Here is a 22,765-nt window from a genome sequence, read left to right on the forward strand (position 1 = left end):
CAGATTTTAAAATGTGATAACACCATAATAGCTTTATATTCTAGTAAAATACAAACGTAAAAATCTTTGAAGATTTCAAGAGAAAACAGTTATATATAGCTAAAAGCCCGAAGGATTCCTTTAGAATACATTACTGAAATAATTCAGTGTTTACTTTTTATAAAACCATAACCTCATTTTAGCATATACGAGAACTTAACGTAGTTCATACAGAAACTACATGCTCTATTACGGCACAAACGCATTGACACACCGGTTCTCGTGAGATCATCGAAGTTAAGCTACGATGAGCCTGGCCATGGACAAATGGGTGACCATTTGAGAATGCTAGGCAGTGTATGTACCGCGCCGAGTTGTATAAATTTCCAGGTTGGTATCTGGGGCGCATTTATTCACTGGGAACGATGCACCTCCAGTCTTCGTTAAGACATGCATCTAAGAAATGGTAACTATTGTGAAAACCTGTGGTCCACTGCATGTTGTCTTGTGGCAATCATTTACACCGACAAAGATTGGCAGTAATACCAATACGTGTCGTTGGTTCTACACTATGTATTCACTACTATAGACAAATCATATGTGTGGATTTCCAAACGACTGAGTTGTGGCGGAATCGCATGTCGAAATCGATGAGAGGGTACTTTATATATACACACCTGTCATAATTTTTTTTTCTTTTTTACATGGAGGTCACCACCTATTAACGTCCAGAAGCCACGCGGGGATAAGGGTTATTGCGTGTACGGTAATCAATGGGATAATGTTGTAGTATTCGTTAGTATTGGAGATTTGATAAAGTGTCATTACTTAAGGGGGCGGTTCATCAGGAATTTGTTTATGTTGGACTTGAAGACATCCAAGTTGAAGTTAGGTAGGAAACAGGCAAGCGGTAGAGAGTTCCACAGGTGAAAGCAAGATTCAAGCATGTATATTATATATGCACTTGCCCTCCTTTTTTTAAAAGATGGAATCACCCGATCATCGAAGGTAACATGCAAGCACGGTCTACAGTGTTTTATAATATATTAATATAAATAAATTTAAAAGCTTGAAATATTTAACTTCAATTATTTGCTATAGAATTTCATAGTAGTTTACTAACTTTTAATGTTTATTTCAGAAGGAAATTTTATACCTTCGTATATTTTGGATTCGTCGGACTACTGTGCTCATCTTGCGTGTCATTTTCACGATGTTTTGGTCGAAGTAACATCAGACCTTCTTTTAAGTGTATCTTGGTGGACCCGTTTTGCAGTGGTTAGAATACTTGGGAAGCTCAGTTGTAAAAGAGGTTATCTTCTTAACATTGGAAGTTCAATCAGTATGGACAACCAAAAATACAATGGCGAATTATCTAGGACTTCTATCTATTCATGGGGAACGGAACAAGAATATGCTTCCTCCATGAATCAAATAAAGTGTTTCGTTCGAAATCCCGCGCAAATCTCCTAATTCGACAGAAAGAGTCCTGCGTTCTACAATATACACATGAAGAAGGCCGAGAAGGTACATCGACCGAACCGTTGTGAAAATTACACTGGAGACGAGACCAGTAGTCTGAAGAATAAAAAATAATAACTTATCGTCATCACAAAAATTCAAAAAGGGTTTAGTTTGTCACAAAACTATTATGTCCTGTAGTATCTTATTATTTAGGACGAGAGCATCGTTCTGTTATGAAAATTGTTTTCCTAAAATATTCTTGCTCATTTAGTGAGAGTAGTGCAGTATCAATTCTGTTATTAAGATACAATGCATTACCCTTTTATCGGAAGGGGGGCAGTGTAGTATCAATTTTGTAGTCATGATATTATCTTCAGTGTTTATTAAGAGTTGGTTCTATATTCGCCAAAATATGTGAACTTGCTATTCATGTTTCGTTCTACAGTAATTACTAACGAGACTTCATTGTATAAAGTATTCCGAAAGTTGTCAATTATTCCATTCGTATTTTAGTAGTTCATCACGTACTATATATTTGTTTACACAATATTTTGGGGACATCCAGAAAATGTCAAGTTGCTATCTGCAATCATATTGTTTGAAAAGTACATTTGTTCAAAACAGTTTTAATAAGCGGTTAGTTGTTTTACAGTTCTAAGTAGTGATTAATGTCTTAACGCATTTGTTTCTATATTTATGAAATAGATATGATTTTCCTTCTAGCAAGAAAACAACTATTGCAATGCAAACAAGATCCAAATAAATTCATTATGGTCACACCCCCTCTCTATTCCTGATGGATGTTTTCTGGGTTTCAGTTGATTTTATTTAATTGCGAAATTATGCTTCGTAGAAGAGACAATCTTATAAAAAGTCATATTTACAAGTGATAGAATTCTTACTCATTATGCCCTCTTCCAAGTTTATACTATTAATAAATATTTCGAAGTGTTAAATCATTTACTTTATGTAAAAGTTTAAAGGCCATTCAATAATCATTCAACATGTATGTGATCGCTGTTCTCTTCAGTTTCTTGGGGGGGTATCAGTTTGTCTTCCTGCTCAGTTATTCCTCGGTTTAAGAGGTTGAATTTTCAAACGGTTTCATGAAATCCAATATGGTGCCCGCCCTTATTCCCTTCCACAAAAACAGATATTTTTCATTATCACACATACCATAATACGACACACATAAACTGCCTACGACGAACAATACAGTTTTATGAGCTTCTTTAAAAGATACACTACAAAACTGTTCATTTCCAGTGAATACATCTTCCTACTAACCAGATTTACTCATTATGTAACGCCTTTAAGTGATGAGTTCTTGTTTTAATCACTGGCCGCTAGCCAGTTTCAACTATGGCTGTTACGTTGACAGCTAAAATGTAATTATATTTCAGCAGAAACACTTTAATTATATCAACTTTTCGCCATTTTTTAAACTCTTAAAAATGCCTTTGTAGTAATGCCACCTTTACACTTTCATTGCTGTATTGTGTGTTTTTTTCTCTCTCTCTCTCTCTCTCTCTCTCTCTCTCTCTCTCTCTCTCTCTCTCTCTCTCTCGCAATGATTTACATTAGACATTCTTTTCCAAGTGCTTGTTAATCATATCGCAACAAAGAAATAAACATGGCTATGATTTCATCGTATAACGAAAACATGGTGCTTATTATTATAACTTTCGGTGGGAATGATGGTGATTTCGGTAAGATTCATTATGCGTCATATTTTCTTAATTTGAGTGATACGGACCTACAATTGTTACACGATTGCTGACGAGATTTTTTGTGTGGCATTTTAGGAAATAGTTTGAGAAAATACTTTATTGCGTTTTGCATCATTCTAGAACTGTAATTATATCTAGAGGAATTTATTTACAGATCAAAAGAGTTTATTCAATGAATAGCAGTTCAGCCCGGCTTTGCTCGGCGCTTATGTACTATTCATAACTTTATGTGAATATATATTAAAATGTTTGACTCATGTCCAGGGATTCTACATCTAAAATTTCAAATGTTTAGACCCAAAATTGGCGGAAGAGTTTTGTAGAGTGTGCAAAGGTCAACTCTTTCAACTTTGACCTTTTTGCAGCTAAATTCTCGCCAAAAAAACTGAGTAAAAAGCTTGCTGCATGTCTGAATACCCTTTATGTAAAATTTCAAATGTTTAGACCTTAAAATTGGTTGAATAGTTAGCTAGAGACCGCAAAGGTCAAATCTTTTGAACTTTGACCGCTTGGCAGTCAAATATTCGGCTAAAAACCAACTAAAAAGCTTGCCCTGTGTCTGAATACACTTTCTGTAAAATTTTAAATATTTAGATAAAAAATTGAGCAATTTGGTAGATACCGCAGAGGTAATTTTTTTTTTTTTTTTAACTATGACCCCAATTTTGACTCCTTAACATTTACTCTTTTTGGCTCAAATCAAATTAAAAAGTGATCCATGACCAAGTAACGTACATATATATATATTAAAATGTTTGACTCATGTCCAGGTATTCTATATCTAAAATTTTAAGTGTTTAGATCCAAAATAGGCAGAAGAGTTTGGTAGAGTTTTCAAAGGTCAAGTCGAACTTTGACCCTTCACAGGCAAATTTCTGTCCAAAAACCGATTAGAAAGATTTTCCCAAATCTCAATACCCCTTCTGTCAAATTTTGAGTCTGTAGACTGAAAATTAACAGAGTAGGTTGGTAGGGAAATGTACACACAGACAGAATATTTTACTTTTATAGATATATAGATTTACTTTTCAAACAGTGTTCAAATATTAAGCACTAACTTAAATATGTAAACAAAATCTTTTACTATGTTTTATTTTTTTTTTACGGATGGGTACACATCGTACATTATGACCGTTAGTTGCTGACGAAAGTAATTTTACAAGTAAATTTAAATGGTAAACCTATATTTGTTTGCATATCTTTATTTGATAAACAGTAATAAGTGATTCTATAACCCTAACCCCTATCTTCGTCCGGGGGCAGGCCGCATCCGTCGCTAACCTGGTTCACGGGAGCATACTTGTGATGCACTTCTGTCCGTGTTCATCGCTCCCAGCTCACAGGACCATAGATGCAACCCAGAAGGGCTACATTCTTACTTGTCTAGTGGTGGACCCCTCAAGGGTGATCAGACTCTCACTGGTCACTGGAAAATATCTCTCTCTGCTGCTCAGGGTCATGCACATTTCGCGTGCCCTAAGTCCGTGTGGCAACATCGTCCACTTCGGTCGTCACTCTGGCTTCGTGCTGGCTCCAGTCTGTCTCCATCATCTGGCGTCAGGGCATATCTAAAATAAACTGTATCCTCATTCAGGCCGGCAATCGAGAAACAAAGAAAAACTCGGTCATTTTTATATAAACCAAACAAATTACTTATAAATCCTTTTAAGATATTTAGAGTACACTTGTTTTAAAGTCGAGTTCTTTGATCCGAGCTTCGTGATGCAGGTTGTATAATTTAAGTTCATCTAGTGGATTTCCCAGCTAAGAACAAGAGTTTTCAACTTAACTCTTATGAGGGGTTCTGCCCCCCCCCCAGGCGGGGCGAGAGCGATGTGGACGTCTCGGTGCCAGCCAGAAAAAAAAGACCCTAATTCTAAAAAGACAATCGTTTTTATAAAACTGGCCTCTTCCCCCCACTGTCATTTGAAGATAACTTTTCTTTTTTTCTCTCTGAACCTCTTTTTTCTCTATCCCATTATCTTATATTTTTTTTCTTCTCTCGTGAACTTCTTTCTCTATCCCCTTATTTTATATTCTTTTCATTTTCTCTCGTTACCATATCTCCCCCCAGGTTCAATTTTATTTATTTATCTGTCCAACTAACTGATCACTAACTTAGTGGCCTGGTAGTTAAATACAACAGGTGGGCCCAAATGACAACATCTCCCAGACACCAAAGCAGACATTTTGAACCTAAGTCATTGTTTCCATAATATCTGAATTGGTCTTTCCAAACTCAACCAGAAAACGATCCTGTATTGTTTTTCTGCCAAACTCAAGAATCTCATTATCATATTTATTTTTTCCCCATTGAAATATTTTATTTCTTATGGACATTTTTGCCTCTTATTATCGCTACATAAGTACAAAATGGAAATTAAAACCGCTTAAAGAACAATTATTATCTATTATCTTCTTCCTTTCTTGATAAAGTCCCAGGGACATTTTTCTTTTTTCTTGATCAAATATCACACCCCCTCTCCTACCTTATCTTCCTCTATTTGAAAAGCAAGACAATCTCGTATCGCCCGGGATCTGGCTACAATTTTTTCCATGGAATTCATCGTAAAACCAAACATCAGTTGACGTAAGTGAAAACAAACACGGATAGTAATTGATTTTAACTAATTTTCCTATTAAATATTCACTTTTGAGATTTTATTTTTGCCATTAAACTGATTCCTGTATATATTATTGAGAAACTTTTTCTACTTTTTCAAAAGCATACTAACATTGAATCATTATGTTTTGTTTTTTTTTTACGAATTAACAGTAAACAAGAAAACTGGTTGCTTACTGTAGCTTTGTAAAATTCTCGCAAGCCACTCGGCATTGTCCGGTCATAAAATATGCATAAATATTATATTATAATTCGTACAAGGACTGAAACTTGTGCATGCGAGTATTATGTTTTTTTAAACCATCCACTTCTTTTAAGTAAAAAAAAAAAAAAAAAAAACTCGAGTCGAGACCAAAAGCAATACCTAATATTGAATCATAGCGAGTCAAGTACTATAACCATTACGTCAGCTAAGTAAGTAAGAGAAAGTATATGCCTTCCAAAGATTAAGGTAATATCTTATGAAACCGTATTGTTTTTCAGTCAATATTCAATAGACAAACTTTATTTAAAAAAAAAGATATTTCACTAATTTCAAACTAGTATCGTACAAAATGTATACATGAACATTGTTTTACTTATAGAAAATGTAATTTTTAAATTATTAAATCAATTAAAGATACTGTTTTTTTCTTCCTCGTCTATGTGTATCTTTGATAAACTTTTTTCTTTTGCAATTAATCGCATATTTATTTAAATAAAAACTAAATTAAGGGAAAGCTAATATTAAATCATCATCATTAAAAAAGATGAACATAATTAATTCCATAAAGAATGCGTACAATGTTATTCAACTTTGAATACATGGTAATAGTTTGTTTCGGTTGCATTGTTGAAAAATGCGTCCAGAAATCGCTTCGCTTCTTCATAAGAAAATTACCGGGTGTATATTATTCTCACTGACAACCAAATTTTAATTAGTTTTTTTTTTTTTTTAGTTTTTATTTTGATACATAAAATAATATGCTATTCAAAAATTTAAATTCTTCCGTATTTTACTTCATCTCTAAGTACGGGCAAAAATGGGCGGACAAAAATAGGGAGACCTAGTTTTATCATAATTTTTTTGTAGGTTTCCGACTACGTTTTTATTGTATTTGAAAGATTAAGGACTAAACTTAATTTCCAAAAGGGGGAAAAATATATTTGTACACGTGAAAAAAGAAAAGTTATGAAAAATGTTTTCGCGGCGAGCTACTCAATTCAGCTAAATTTGGAAGTTAAATAAATTCATTGTAAAAAGCCTTTAAAAGATAAGTATTAGTTTTCTGGATCTATTTCAACGGTAATTAGTAAAGTCCTAAGATATTGAATTACATAATAAAAAAAATCATCTAGTTTGTACAAAACATACATTATTTAGGCCCAAAGCCGAGTGATTTTGCCGTTCGCAAAACGCAACAAACTAAAATTTTGTATACACAGAATATACGAAGGCCCAAAATTTCAGGCAGTCGATAGACTGAACATGACGTCATGCAATTAAAAGGGAGGAAGGGGTGTGATATTTTTTCTTTTTGTCCCAGACGTGCAGTGCATCCATGCATTCCTATTCTGAACGTTTGAATAATTTTTCTTCCATTTTTTAATTCAATTATTTTTCTCTGTTCTTGTATTTTTAATTTGTTTTTTTCTTTTATAATTATTGTTCAATATTATATAAAAAATATGTTACACCGAAAGTTTCATTCTTACGAGCAAGGAAATTATTAAAATCTTGCATATAAAAATTATGCAATTTTAAAAAAAGGAGAAATATTTTTTTGCAATAATAATTTTTTTGGTAAGAATATTAAATAAAAAATGCTTAATTTAATCGGTAGTTCGAGAAATTCATTTTTCTTCGAGTTATAAAAAGCCCCCTAACGTCCGTATTAACGAATTGTTAATACGGACGTTAGGGGGCTTTTTTTCGTAATGTCCCTGTAAAAATTATTTTTATTGTTACAAATTACGATCCTTTATTTATATAAAAAAAGCAAAAATAAATTCTTGCGTTTATTATTTACTACTGAAAACCATAACTTTAGTAAAGGTATTTTTTGTTTAAACAACAAAAAAATACATTTTCACTAAAAATTTAAATAAAAATGATTAGTTCATTATATTCCGCGATCATTATTTGATAAATAATGAAAATGTCCTTAAAATTGGTTAATTTCCTGATTGTAGGTGAATTTTTAAGTAAAGTAAGGGGTTAAAATGTTTATACATTTTGAGCATCGGCATTAATTTTGCCAATACCTAGCAATCTCCATCTGAGTAATTCCTAAAACAAAAACAAACAAAAAAAACTCAGAAAATGTATATCTAAGGGAAACAACTCTTACTTTTAATAATTTATTACTATGGATTGCTTCCCTTGAATTCATATTGTTATTGCATTGTTCATGCCAACGACACTCTGGAATGATAATATTAAAAAGAATTAGAGCCTATATGGTGTCGCATCATATTAAAAACATTTCGAAAAAAAGCTCTGTTTTTCGGTCGTTGTAAAAATGGAACGGAAAATTTGCATTTCGTTCTGTTTTAATTTTATTTTTTATTGTGTCTCCAAAAAACGAAAGTAATTGAAAGAATAACATTCAACAATCGTACTTTTTCTATATAAAACAAAAATGAAAGTTTTTTTTTTTTTTTTGCATAAAAATAAAATTTTATTAACAAAAACTATATTGTTAAATGAAAAGGCCAATTCGATATATCTTTTTGATTTTTTTTTTTTTTTTTTTTTTTTTTACATAAGTCCAACGGCGCACGCGCACGCACCGCTCACATTGGACATGTCGAATTTTATAGGTTTTCGGATATGCTTACAATGAATAAACACGCCAACCTCCCCATGTTAAGAACGGTTTTCGAAATTGACCCCTCTCAACCTTGTCAGCATACCCGAAAACCTGAAAAAGTTGACATGTCGAATGTGAACGATGAGTTGGACATAATGTAAAAAACGGAACGAAATTTAAATTTCACTAGCATTTTTACAACAACCGTAAAACAGATCATTCTCTGCAAGTTTTACCGCATTTTTCAATAAAAGGACGCGTTTTAAGATGCGCCCATTCAACGTAAGCGTTTGAAAATTAAACGTGATAGGCCGATAACAATATCCAGATGTTTTTGTAAATACATCTAAGACAAAGTATACTTCAGTACTTCTGCAGTTTATAAACCCCGGTATTTCTCCAGATAAAACTTTCAACTTTAGCTTTCATAATATTTTTTTTCCTTTTATTAAAACGTAAGGGGGAAAGTACAGGATTAACAACGCTACCCGTCCTCATTTTTAAAATGGTTTTCTAAATAATGCTATTATTTCAGCATGGTCCGTAAAATGTAGAAGTAACTGTATTTTAACCTATTACAAAGATTTTAAAGATTTTTCTTTTTAGTTTTTAATTTAATTTCAAATAACTGAACAAAAACGAGACTGAGAACTTCATAATAAAAATAAAAACAAACTTGTTCAGAATGTTTCCGGAGATGAAATTTAATTTGAAAAAAAAAAAAAAAAAAAAAAAAAAACATTTTGAAGTTAACTTTCCAGACATAAGTAATTACAACGAAAATAGTGCAGCGTGCACGTATATGAAATATACAATTTAGAATTGAGTGGAATTTTACTAAATGGGAATTCTAGCTAGTTTTAATATAATTGTGATGCGCGCGGACGCCATCAGAAATGAAACTTTAAATTAATTCTATAGTTCCATATTTATATTTAATTAGTATATGTTAATAATATTAGATAAATATCGAATTATTTTTTCCGCCATTTTTAATTCAGAAGGTACATTATACATATATATACACACACACACACACACATATATATATATAACCACTACTTGAATTTTTTTTTTAAAATTTTGCACAAACATTAATCATGGTGACATTATTATTATTTATTTTTTTTGCCTAAACGAATTTAGTTGCCCTCCCCTAGGGGGCATTATTGAGATAAAATTGCTCACGAATCGTTCATCCGTTCATTTATTTGAACTTTTCTTAATAACCATGCTTCGGATTTATTTATTTTTTAACTTTTTACAAATATTAGTCATGGTGAAAGTAAATTTTTCATTTGTGGTGGGGACCTAACATGTTTGGCTTGTTATGAATAGTAATTTGGAAGCATTTAAACTGTTGATTAGAAATCGATTTCAAATGTTAAAATTAGCAAATCTTCATGTCTAAAATATAGTACGCTTTAGAATCTATTTTCTATCCAATCATTTTTAGAGATTAAAAAACATTACCTCTAATAGTTATAGTTTTATAATAATTAGCTCGCCCTAGAAGATAAACCCAACGTTGTCGGAAATTTTATAGGGATTAACGAATATTCTAGTTTCAATACTTTTATCGCCATCCAAATCGGTGAAATCGCTTATTCATTACTCAAATCGATTGATCGTCTGCTTTAATCGGGACACATCGCAGTGCACCGGGGTGAGGTCGGGGTCACATACGTTTTGTGCAGTGACTTAGTCCACAATATATTGTACTATACTGCATAGCACCATAGAGAAGCTACTGTTGATTTTATGAAAGTACTCATAATTATATAAATTATTTTAATTAAAGTTTAAAATGCCAAAGTTAACTTTCATAGTTCAATTGTGCTTTAAACACAAACATTCATTTTAAACGCGACTCTGTCTTATGAAAGAGCCTCTTGTTGATACTATACACTGGTCTCCTCTGCTTCTGCGTGCGATAAACGTTCTCAAATGTACTTGTGATGTTAGGCTGTATACAAATCCTTAACTTAGTTAGAATCGGACCTCCTCCTTTAATCATATTTGTTAGATTATTGATATTTATCAAAGGCATTCCGATACAGAACCTGCGTGAGAACACTTCCAGACACATCAACGTCATTTCTGTGAAAATTTAAACATCGACCCAGCCATTTCGGAGTACATAGTGAACAAATTAGCACGCACAAAGTGCCTTTTATATAATAGTAGATATAAGTTATTCAATAACCAAGCAGTACTTTAATAAATTTAGCTTTCAAAGTCGTTTCCTTTTAATCAAAATAAAAAAATGTAAAAATTCCCAGATGACGCCGACTAAGTACAACTAGATAGAATTTATTTGATTTTTGCCTAATTGATATTTTAATCGATAATGGTGGAAGTGTATATATATATATATATATATATATATATTTGGTTGGAAAAAAAGTCGCGCCCAATATAAAAGCAAAGCAATTGCAATTGAACGAGAAAACGTTTGAGATTTGCAGAGTTGTTTCCCTTTGACCGTGGAAAATAAAATAGTATGCTTCTTGCTTCACGACTTTCTCCGTGGCAACGTTTTATATTTTAAAACTTTTCTTAATAAGCTTTTAATTTTTCACTGCATACCTCACAATATCATGACATAATGAAATTAACAATTAAAAATAAAATATCAATAAAGATTTTATTTGCGAATACTGGCACTCACATAAGTTTAAACAATGCAAACAAATACTATTTGCTTCATGATTCATAAAACGGTCGCGCATAAATATCTTGTGATTAATCCACCCACAGCTGAGGGCCAGTTTATTGCTAACCGCCTGAGGTGCCATTGCCAGGAAATGCTGATTAATCTGTCCAGATATTTTCTTTAATTGCAGACCAAAGTGCTCGTCCTGTAATTGGATTTGCATATTCTACTTTCCTGACCTTTTGTCACATCTTGCTTTGTGAGGGAGATGAGCAATCAATGTATACGTTTTTTTAATTTTTTTTATTTATTTAAAATGTGTTCCTTAACTAAAAGCGCGTAAATTAATGTTAATATTTTGAACAATTCGTCTCTTTAAACACTAGATTTTTATTTTATTATCATTTTTTGTTTATTTGTTTGCATATAACGTGAATATTAGTATGAATATGTGGACATCAGATTTTACGTTCGTTTTTTTACTTATGATTTCGCTCGTTTTATTTATTATTTGTTCATGTTTTTAATTACTGTCCATCGAAAATACTTTCGTTTATTGAAATTGTTGGTGGCCTTAAATGAAAGTGTACCTAAATTTCACGGTAATTCATTTTAAATCGATACAAACATTTACAAATCTCTATAGCCTCATGTATATATAAACCCAGAAGTAAAAATGAAGTTTACAAGCCCAATCTTCTGTAACTTTAAAGTGAATATACATATTAATATTTATATAATAATTGCAAACAAATAAAAAAGCTCAATACAATCAAAATAAGGAAATAGAGCTCGTCAGAAAAGAACACAATTTAGAAATAATAATGTCCATGAACTTATTACTCGACGGAAAACGCAATATTTTATAGTATCCTGTCGAGCAATTACTAATTGTAAATTGTAATTCAGTTTTTAATTATGTTCTCATATATTATAGAGAGAGTAATAGACAAAAGTCTTAAAGAGCAAATCCTCATTAAATGTATTAATATATTAAAGGTGTTATTGATCGGAGTATTGCAGATATATGATGAACTCGATAGGTGTACGAAATTACTTACAGCGTTATTAATAGAGGGGGTGAAAGTTTAATTGTGAAATTATTAATCCGCTTCATAGGAAGAAAAATAAAATCAAATTATGTGGACGATCGTTTCGGAAACATATCTATTTATTCACTTAATATTTACAAATAAAATATCGAAAAATAAATATTTTTAGATATCGTGTTCTAGTCAGCATAAATCGAGGTGGATAGGATTGGGAAATGCATAAGCGTGCACATAATTTGATTTTATTATGTTTCTTTTTATGAAGCAGATTAATAATTTCTCAATTGTTAATCACTTATCGTCTCTCTCTTTCTCTCTCTCTATATATATATATACATACACACATATGTATACACACACACAAAACTCAAACATACACATATATTCACGCACAAAAACATATACATATATATATATATATATACATACAAAATTCACACACATATATATATACACGCATACAACCCCCCACGCACATACAAAACCACCCACACATATATACACGCATAGAACCCACAAACGAGTATATATATATATATATATATATATATATATATACATATATATATATATATATATATATATATATACATACATACACACACACAACACAAATCTTTAAAGGCTGATAGCAATGACGAAAACTGGAATATGAAGGAAAATATAAACAAAATCTGTCAAAAATCTCGTATAAATTTTTACAATTATCGATTTATTTTTAAATAAATCTTTCACAGGTTTTGTAAGCAAAATGTCATTAATATTCTCAATTTTATTGAAATATTTTTAAATATTGAAACTGTTTTTTCAATAAATAATTCAAGTAAGATAAACATTTCAATATCAAATCAGGTAATTTTTTGAGATGGCGATTGGTTGTTCGTATCATTGTCATTCTGTGTCATGATTATCAACTTGAGTGTTATTCTCACATTTCTGTGTCATGATTATCAACTTGAGTGTTATTCTCACATTTCTGTGTCATTATTATCAACTTGAGTGTTATTCTCACATTTCTGTGTCATTATTATCAACTTGAGTGTTATTCTCACATTTCTGTGTCATTATTATCAACTTGAGTGTTATTCTCACATTTCTGTGTCATTATCAACTTGAGTGTTATTCTCACATTTCTGTGTCATTATTATCAACTTGAGTGTTATTCTCACATTTCTGTGTCATTATTATCAACTTGAGTGTTATTCTCACATTTCTGTGTCATTATTATCAACTTGAGTGTTATTCTCACATTTCTGTGTCATTATTATCAACTTGAGTGTTATTCTCACATTTCTGTGTCATTATTATCAACTTGAGTGTTATTCTCACATTTCTGTGTCATTATTATCAACTTGAGTGTTATTCTCACATTTCTGTGTCATTATTATCAACTTGAGTGTTATTCTCACATTTCTGTGTCATTATTATCAACTTGAGTGTTATTCTCACATTTCCCTCAATATTCCCTCCAATCGTGTTTAGATATATATTGTTGCACTAGAGAATCTTTCGAAAATGTAGTGAAAACGATGTTTATAAGTAGAAAAAATACTTTTAAGACTCTAAAATGTTGTTCTAGGAGTGTAAATATTCAGTTGTAAATGTTACACTCTTCTGGAGGTTGAAAGTTTAATCTTCAGTGCGGGTGACCTAGAATTTCTTAGAACTTCTACGCAATCATATCTAGGGTTGTGACAGCAGAATATTTTTTTCATTGTTTTGACTCTTGAGTATATATCTGTTAATATCTTATATGTTTTTATATAAACTGATGTGGTTCTCAGTTGATTGTATCTTACTGTGTCGGATATATACTCGAGAGTCAAAAGAATGAAAAGAATATGCTGTTGTCACAGCCCCAGTCATAACTGACGGAATGCGAACATGTTACCTTCGTGGATTAAATAAAAGGTTCCGTTCGAAATTCTGTGCAGATTTCGAAGTTCGACACGATACACCGGAAGGAGGTCGAGGGTCACATCGACTAGAACCCTTATGTAAATGCTTAAAATTAAAACGGCAGTCCAAAGGATCCAAATAATACGAATAAAAATATCAGATTAAACGAATCACGACTAAAATTGTTTGACAAAAATGTAAAAAGATGTCTCAAATAAGAACTTATAAATTTAAGGGTTTTTCATATTTTTTCTTTGTTGGTGTTTAACTTCAGTTTTAGATTTAATCTGCGAATTGAAGTTAAGCTTAGAAGTTAAATTGCGTGAAATACTAAATATACGATGAAGACATTTAACTGAAATGTGTAATATGTGTGTAATATATATTTTTTTTAATTTCAGGCGTACCAGGATTGCGAGGGGAACCAGGTAAGAAACGTCGGCGTTTTTCTCTATTAAAATAAACTATTTTTAAAATCATTTGCTCCAATTAATCTTTTTCATGTTTCGCACTTCCCGGTTTTTCTGTATTTTTTAAACTTTTAATATTCAATTGTTTACTATAAACCTGTAACAAAAATGTTTTTCTGCATTTTATTTTTCATTTTCGCCAGCATCATGATTCAATCCTTCACACCGGCAGTGTGATTCGAACGAAGTCTCCTTAATTTTTCAACTAATTTCATAAAGAATGCTCTTAACTTGTTTGGGATTGTTGCGATTTTCCGCGGACTTACAGATCTTTCATTCTGTCATCATTGTCCAGAGTGCTTCAATCCTAATCAGTATTACGGTTAAAATCAGTTTCCTTTTACTTAAAAAAAAGACCGTGGGACTGCTTCCCGGTTGACTACAACATGGTTATTTTCAAGTTCATTGTAAGTAAGTTCTCATTGCGCTCTCCGCTTAAATAATTAATCTATACTCAAGTTCCGCCATAAGTGATCATGGCGTTGTCTTAACATTTACCTAACACTTAATCCTTATCCTAGAGTGGCTTGCTGGTCTTGATAAACGTAAAAAGATAAACACTTCGGCCAACACCACGGACTCATCTTTGTCACAAAAATAAGTGCCCATTATACTCTGCTGAGAATTGGCATGACTGATGTATTGTTTCCTTATTTACAGAGTATCTTTTAAAAAAATTCTAATCTTGTATTTGGAGGCCAGTTAATAGAAATGATACGCATTTCTATTTGTTGGTAATATGTAACGAAAACCATCGCACGAAAGTAAAAATACATTTTAATGACAAAAGGAGTTATTCCAGTTCTTACACCATCTGCTATAGATGGAAGAAAATTGGGCATTGAGTGAAGAAAGGACAGCTAGAAAAGTCTTTGAGATCTAGAAATTGTCAGCAGTTTTCTTCGTGCGAAGATAGTTGTGACTTTAATGTCCAATATACACGTACTAGAAAGAAAAGAGTAACGTCTTTTCTCGTTGCTTCCCAAGGATCTCTGATGACCGACTATGATTCCTAAAGAGGCTGAAGTAACTTTTTAAGGAACAAATTGAATCAATGCACCTTAAAATCAGGATTTGTAAATGTGTGGACAATTGTCTAGCAGTAGTATTTCTCCGTAAAAGTTGTTGAATAAGTGGACAAGAGTCTCATTTTATCATTAGAAAACTCTCTTGATTATCTGAGATAATTTATCTCCGTTTGTAATAGCGGAGTAGAAAAAAGGTTAGTAGTAAAAGTTGTTCATGACTATGGATAGAAACAAAATGGTTAGGTCCATTAAGTAAGTAGAAATGTTCACGTACCGTATTGAAGTCAAAGTCCGGCTCTAACCATGCTGGAATATTTATCCTCTCATCAAAGTTAAACCCAGGACTAAAGACCCGGGTAAATTCCTTTACACTGTAACAGAAATGTTTTGAGGGTTAGTCCGAACCACATGTATTTGTGGTCGGTACTGTGTTCATGAAGAAAAAGGAAATTCGTCGTGCGTTTAGGCTTTTTTTTTTTCATATAAACTCATGTGCTGAGCTTGCCTGAGAGATAACCTCTGAGTAAGCAAGAATTGAAATTGACTGTTTGCACCAATCAGTAACAAGCTTATAAACAAAAGACAGATTCAAACTCTTAAACAGGCAGGTGTCGCTGCTGCTGCAGAGTTATTTTGACTGTTACACATATGGCAGCTTCCTTCAGTTTTGACAGGCTAAGGATACACACTGTAAGGGTCCGTACGCGTGGAACTTTTGTAGCAAGAGTTGTGTAATCCCAATCACACCTCTCCTGGGGAGGCGTTGTTAAATACCAGTAACAAGTGAAGGTTCGGGACGACTGGAAATATTGCCGACATAAGCGGAGAGCACATACAACGCCTAGAATTCCAAAATGGTCACCCATCTAATACTAGCCAGGCGCAACGTTGCTTAACGTCGGTGATCTGACGCGAACCGGTGTGTCAACGTGATTATGTTAATATTTCTACAGTTCACAGGGAATGACATTTACCATCTAATACTTTTTTTCTCTCGTATTTAATTTACAATCAGCAAAACAAAAGGATGTTGATGCAGTTCTGAATTTTGGAGATAAGATGTGAATGATTGCATTGTTTTGATTACTCGGACAATTATTCTCAGAGCTAACCCCCTCTTTTTCTTAGTAGAGAAAAGGAAACATGGATTTAATAACCGTGGAAGGTCGAAGGTTATAACGACCGAAACGTTGTGCCAATAACACTCAAGATTAGAATAATTGTCCGAGTAACCAACACAAAAACAGGTCCATTGATTTGAATTTCACACCAGCAGAAAACAGTTTACACTAGATTAGCATAACAATTATATAAATCGAATATTAGCGACTCATTTCATTAAAGATCAAGTAACAGAAGTTCATCTCCGTATCTAAAGAACTATTCTTGGTCTTACTGCTTGTGTCATTTTGTTCCAGCATAGTTTTGATCATGGATTTTCAATTTCATAAAATGTTTAAATGATCGCTTCATAAAATTTGATAGGCGGCGAAAATGACACAACAAACCCCATTCATCAATAAAATTGTATTAATTTGTTCCATTAATAGGTCTATTAAAACTGTATGTCGTTAGAAATAAAATATCGATTGAATCCAGGCATATTTGTTTTTAACTTTGTACAAGTGTTTTCAATTAATAATCTTATAAATTATTTATGGATTTAACATGACTATTTTGTTCATAACAAGCTGCGCATGCGTTGTCCCCCTCTAGTGCTGCATGTGTGATGACGCCACAAAAATAGTGAAGAAATGATGAATGTGAGAAGTGTGAAGGGCCAACGTTGCCTTCACATTTTCTCCAAGTTTCAGAAAAATCTAATGGATGGGACAAAAGTTTGGGTAAAAAGTGTAATTTTTGCCATTTGTCGGCATTTGTGACCCCATTTTAGTTCCTGGGAACGCCGAATGCCAGTGAAAATGGACAAACGATGCATTTTTACACCTTAAGACATGTATATTTGAATTCAGCACCATGGAAAGCCACTATATGGACACACATATCAAGTTTTTGAGTAATATGAAAAAAGAGCTCCAAAAGGGCATGTTATTTTAGCCCTAAAACTTCCGGAGGGATGCGAACTAGAATTTTGCCAGGATCACCCATACTGAATTTATATTAAAAACAATGGCTTCTACATTTTGGCCAAGTTTCAGGAAAATCTAATGGATGGATCAAACTATTGGGCAAAAAGTGTTATTTTGGGGCATTTTTGACATCTTTTGTGCCCCTGGGAACGCTGAATCCCAGTGTAAATGGATAATGGTGTAGTTTCAGGCCTTAACACATGTATATTTAAGTTTACTACCGAGAAAAACCACTATGTTGTCATACATATCGTTTTTGTTGAGAAATATGAAAAAAAAGAGCCACAAAAAGGGGCGTTTTAGCACTGAAAGTCCCCAGGGACGCGAACCAGAGTCTTGCCATAGTCACCAATATTGGATTTATATTAAGAGTAATGGACTGCATATTTTGGCCAAGTTTCAGAAAAAAATAATGGATGGATCAAAAGTTATGGGAAAAAGTGACATTTTTGGCCATTTTCGGGCATTTTGGAGCCCCTGGGGATGCAACGGGAATTTTCGAAGAAGAAATAAAAATTTACTGTGCACATCTATTTAATGAAATACACTTTGTTGCAAAATTTCAGGGAAAACTAATGGCCAGTTATTTGGCAGTCGTCCGGACTAACGGACGCATGGACGCCACTAAAAACATAGGTCCCTCTCTGATAAATCGGGGAACCAATATGCAACAAATAATATAGAAATATATGAAACTTGCAGGAGCCGTGGACATTCACCTGAATGAGAAATATATTTAATCAACAAACGTTTTAATAAAGCTGATATTTTTAGATAGAGCAAAAATTATGCTTTTCCAGGCAGAAAAAAAAACACAGACTAAATATGAGTATTATTATTTCTATGAAAATAGTGTCCATTGTATTTTAAGCATAGGACCAACCTAAATGAGATGAATTAATAAGTACTAACAAGTACTCAGAAAGTAATGTTGTGCTACATAGTTCAATACAAATAAAATCGCATTGTAAGAGAATCTTTTATTTACTTCAGTCTAATAATATTGGCAAACAATGTTATTTTTACCCTATTTCTATCAAATGTTCTCTTTTTACATAAAGTTTTGCTCATTAGTTCTTTGATGAGAACCGCTGTACGTCGGAATTACGAGTTCCTTTTTCACACTAGTAAAACAATCACCATATATTATGATATTCGCAAATCAGGCTACACCAAAACGGGGGTGACTCTCATATTCTTGTCCAGGGTTTCCACATTAGTATTTTAAATAACAAATTTCGCGAATTTAATCTTTCCTGAAGGAGTTTGTCCTTTAAAAATTGCATTTGTATTTTTCAAAGCGAAACGTATGAACTATCCAAGGAAGCAACAAACAGAGTAAATATAATAATATAGATTATTAATATTAATGTCCAAAAATACTTTCTACTACAAGTAATAATCTGTATTATAATGCAACATTATTATTTTTTAAATAAATATATATATGAACTTTAGATGCTGGTTTAAGTGAAATAAACTAATTTCTAAATTGATGCATTATCAACTATCGAATAACTATTTCATTTTCTTGATTTTCTTGTTAAAAATCTTTATTACATTTTGAAAAGAGCTGAAAGATTCATTTCTTTTAAGGTTTTATTATACGAAATAGTACTTGACTAGACAATTCGTTAAAGGGAAATAAAGGGGCATAAGTTTAAACAAGAGGACGATAAGTATATGAGTCGCATATCACTAAATTATAAATCTGAAGAAATTGGAATAAACTTACTTTAACCGGGAGTAATTCGTTATTTCTGAAATACAATGATAATATGCAGTTACACTAAAATAAAATTAAAAAAAAAAACGAATGCGTGTGGAACAAGAACATTAAGATTTTAAATAAATTTAAGATTGATCTTTAGAAATTCTAAATTGACATTAATTATTAATTTAATGAACACATTGGGTTAAACTTTTTACTGTTAATTATTGATAATTAATGATCATATCTGAGTGAAAACATTTCATGGTCACAATAAATGTGAACAGTACAAGGTGCAAGGGGAATAACCCCTAATGTCTTATTTCTGTCAAAGTCGAGCGTTGGTGCTTCTTCTCCATTATCGATTATTCTCAACCTTTTTCATACATCTATTTATTCTTCAAGTAAACGCTTAAGCATAAGAAATTTATTGTATTTTTCATATCGAAATACGAGCAAAAAAAAAAGGAAAAGAAAACAATTATTTATCTCCCTGTCGCCTTTTACTGCAAGATGGAGGAAGGGGTACAAACATCTTAATTCTGTGATAATCAAGTCATATTCAAACTCTTTCTCAAAATATTTTAGAACACTAGGATTTATACTCGAATCTTTGGGATATGCAATCAAACATTTTACCCTGGACATCACCAGACCTACGCACACCGTTTATATGAGTGCCCATATCATACCTGTAGACGTTTCCATCATTTTAAAAAATTATTTTTCAGTAAGAGGCTAAGTGGTATAATTTGTTTAATATGACAGAAACGTTTGTGACAATGCACGTGTGTGCGCCAGTATGAGTGCGTCCAGATCATTGGATAAAGGCCTTCCTATTTACTTACCTCCCAGGCAAAGACATAAGATGGTTCAATAATGTGTAGAAATCTAGTCTCTCCAACGATTCTTTAGATTCAAGTAAAAAACTTAAATTAACTCAATCTGGAAGGATTTCTCCCTAATTTACCGAAGACAAAGGTAAAGTGAGTGTCAGAACAAATACCGTCTTTGTTCTTAACAGAAGCTTAAAATGTTGTATTTGTTTTTAAAATATAGTTTAATTCTAGTTGGCAAAAAAAATTGAATTATTGATTTTATTTGCGAGGTTATAGTGAACTACGACGATGCTGCTACGGTATGCTTTCTCTCTTTCTCCCTACTCTTCTACTTTTCCCTTCCTTTCTTCTCTCAACATCACCAGAGGTTTCAGCTAATTGGAGTAGAGAAATGTCTTGGAGGGAGATACATAGAAGAAAGCTGTCTCAGACATGCGGAAACGATAGAAGCATTAACACGTGGCAGACCAGTTTCCCTGGGTAAAGACTTATCAAAGCAATGTACCACCCTTTTTGTACCCTATATCTTGGAAAACATCATCAATCCTAAAGTCTCGTCGCACTTAATTATAACCCGATGTTTTATTTTCCCCAACCGTTCTTTTTCAGCATTTTTGTTCTCTCTCTAATGTCGGAGGTGTCCCCAAAAGAGGGGCCGACCGAAATGATGACCCTTTTTCAAAAGTCATTAAAATTTATGGTAACCGCCATAAGGTCACTGCTAATAAAGACAAAGCGTTACTGGATAAGCGTTAATGAAAGGAGAAACACTTATTAGAATAATAACAATGATCAATGGTATAAACTGCGTTCGATTACTTTTAGGGCAGTCCATAAGATGAAAACATTGATAAAACGTGCATTACGTTCAAGTGTCGGATATTTTATATAAAGTTGTGAGTCAAACGAAGACAAGAAAAGTAAATGGCTTGAATAGTAACCCAATTGTTTCCCTGGTTTGTTTCGATACATTCTGTTCTCCACTCGCAAAAATAAGTAAAAAAAAAATTCACAGGAATGTTTTCACTCAATATTTTTCAACCAATTAAAATCGTTTTAAAACCAAAAAATAAAAAGTCTGCTAAATTATCCAAACTTATAAAATTTGGTCAACGAAATCAGATTTCTCCCGATTGTCACCTGCTGCACACATATCGACTTTCAACAACAATTCTGTCCATCCAAAAAATATCGATTTTAGTGGCCCTCAAACCCAACTTACTTTAAGCTTGATTCTAACTGTCCAGTGAAAACTCAGTCACCCAAAAGGTAAGCGCACGCGCGCACACACACACACACACAAATTTGAAACAATTTTCTAAGGCTCACGTAATTCTCATGTAAGAATTTGGAACGCTTTCAAAATATATTTTACATCTCTGTAAAATTGAGATAAAAATATATTTTGTTCATTAATTTATATTGTCCTGCTTTAATTCAAAACATTCTGTTGAGATAGCACTTGCTAACCGGTGACTTATTCATAACATGTTTTTATTCATAGTTCCCTTCGCCAATTCGGCCATAATTCTATTGGTTGTAAACGTTGTTCTTGGCAATATGCAAATACGGTACTGTTGTCAAATATATATTACCTGAAGCCAGGACCAGCGCTACAACTTCACTTAACAAATCATATCAATATGACAATTTTAACAGCGGTTCTCGTTTAATCATCAAATTAAGCAAAATTGAGCCTGGCCTGTACCAGATGAGTGATTATTTGAAAATACTCGGCACTGTATACATTTAAGCAAACCGCATGTATATTAACTCAGAGATATTGACGTCTCGGCTTTGTACAGTTTTTACTGTTTTACGTCACCCTTAGGCAATGTGTAACACGTATTAGCCCCCGACTGATATTATAGATAAAGTTTCTTAGTCGCATTGAAAGAAATATTAGCAAAACGGGTGTTGAAAAACCATGCAGCATAGGAGGCCGCGGCATTGTACAACTCTCGTCTAATGCTTGTGTCACAAACAAAATATTCGCTTCCAATTTGTTATAAGCCTGTAAGGAAGTTGTAAGGCTCAGAATATGTCATGAGAACATCAATATCTGTGCACAATCGTCGAACTAAAAATAACGAATTATTGTTCATTAAAAAAATTAAACTCTTGTTTGTAGGCTTTTTGTGGTAAAGAATGAAATGAACGTATAAAAAGCATGTTTTTTTTTTCAAAGTTGTATTTTACGTCTGTGTAGGAGTTGTTTATGTTTCTGAGTCAGGGTATATTAGTAACAAAAGTGGTAATATCTCAGTCAGTTCCGGTTTTGCCCAAGTAGAATTACTTGAGTAAAACCTCTGAAAATAAAACTGCCGCACTAATCCTAATACGTACGCTCTGAAGAAGGGAGTTTCATTGGAATATGGAAGTCACAAGCAATCCACAGTCGCATGCATGACACCGTTAGTTTTCAACTCTTG

General features: G+C 32.7%; 1 protein-coding gene across 1 annotated transcript in view; it reads left to right on the forward strand.

Annotated features, from left to right (window-relative positions):
• Positions 1-22,765, forward strand: part of LOC145276640 (uncharacterized) — a 748,502-nt gene that overhangs the window by 535,290 nt on the left and 190,447 nt on the right. The window contains exon 13 of the mRNA XM_080127831.1: positions 14,597-14,623. Coding sequence (XP_079983957.1) covers positions 14,597-14,623 — 27 coding nt within the window. The remainder of the gene's footprint in view (positions 1-14,596; positions 14,624-22,765) is intronic.

This window comes from Euprymna scolopes, chromosome 5 (assembly GCF_053919585.1).
Source record: "Euprymna scolopes isolate OS-2025 chromosome 5, ASM5391958v1, whole genome shotgun sequence".
Taxonomy (NCBI): Eukaryota; Metazoa; Mollusca; class Cephalopoda; order Sepiida; family Sepiolidae; genus Euprymna; species Euprymna scolopes.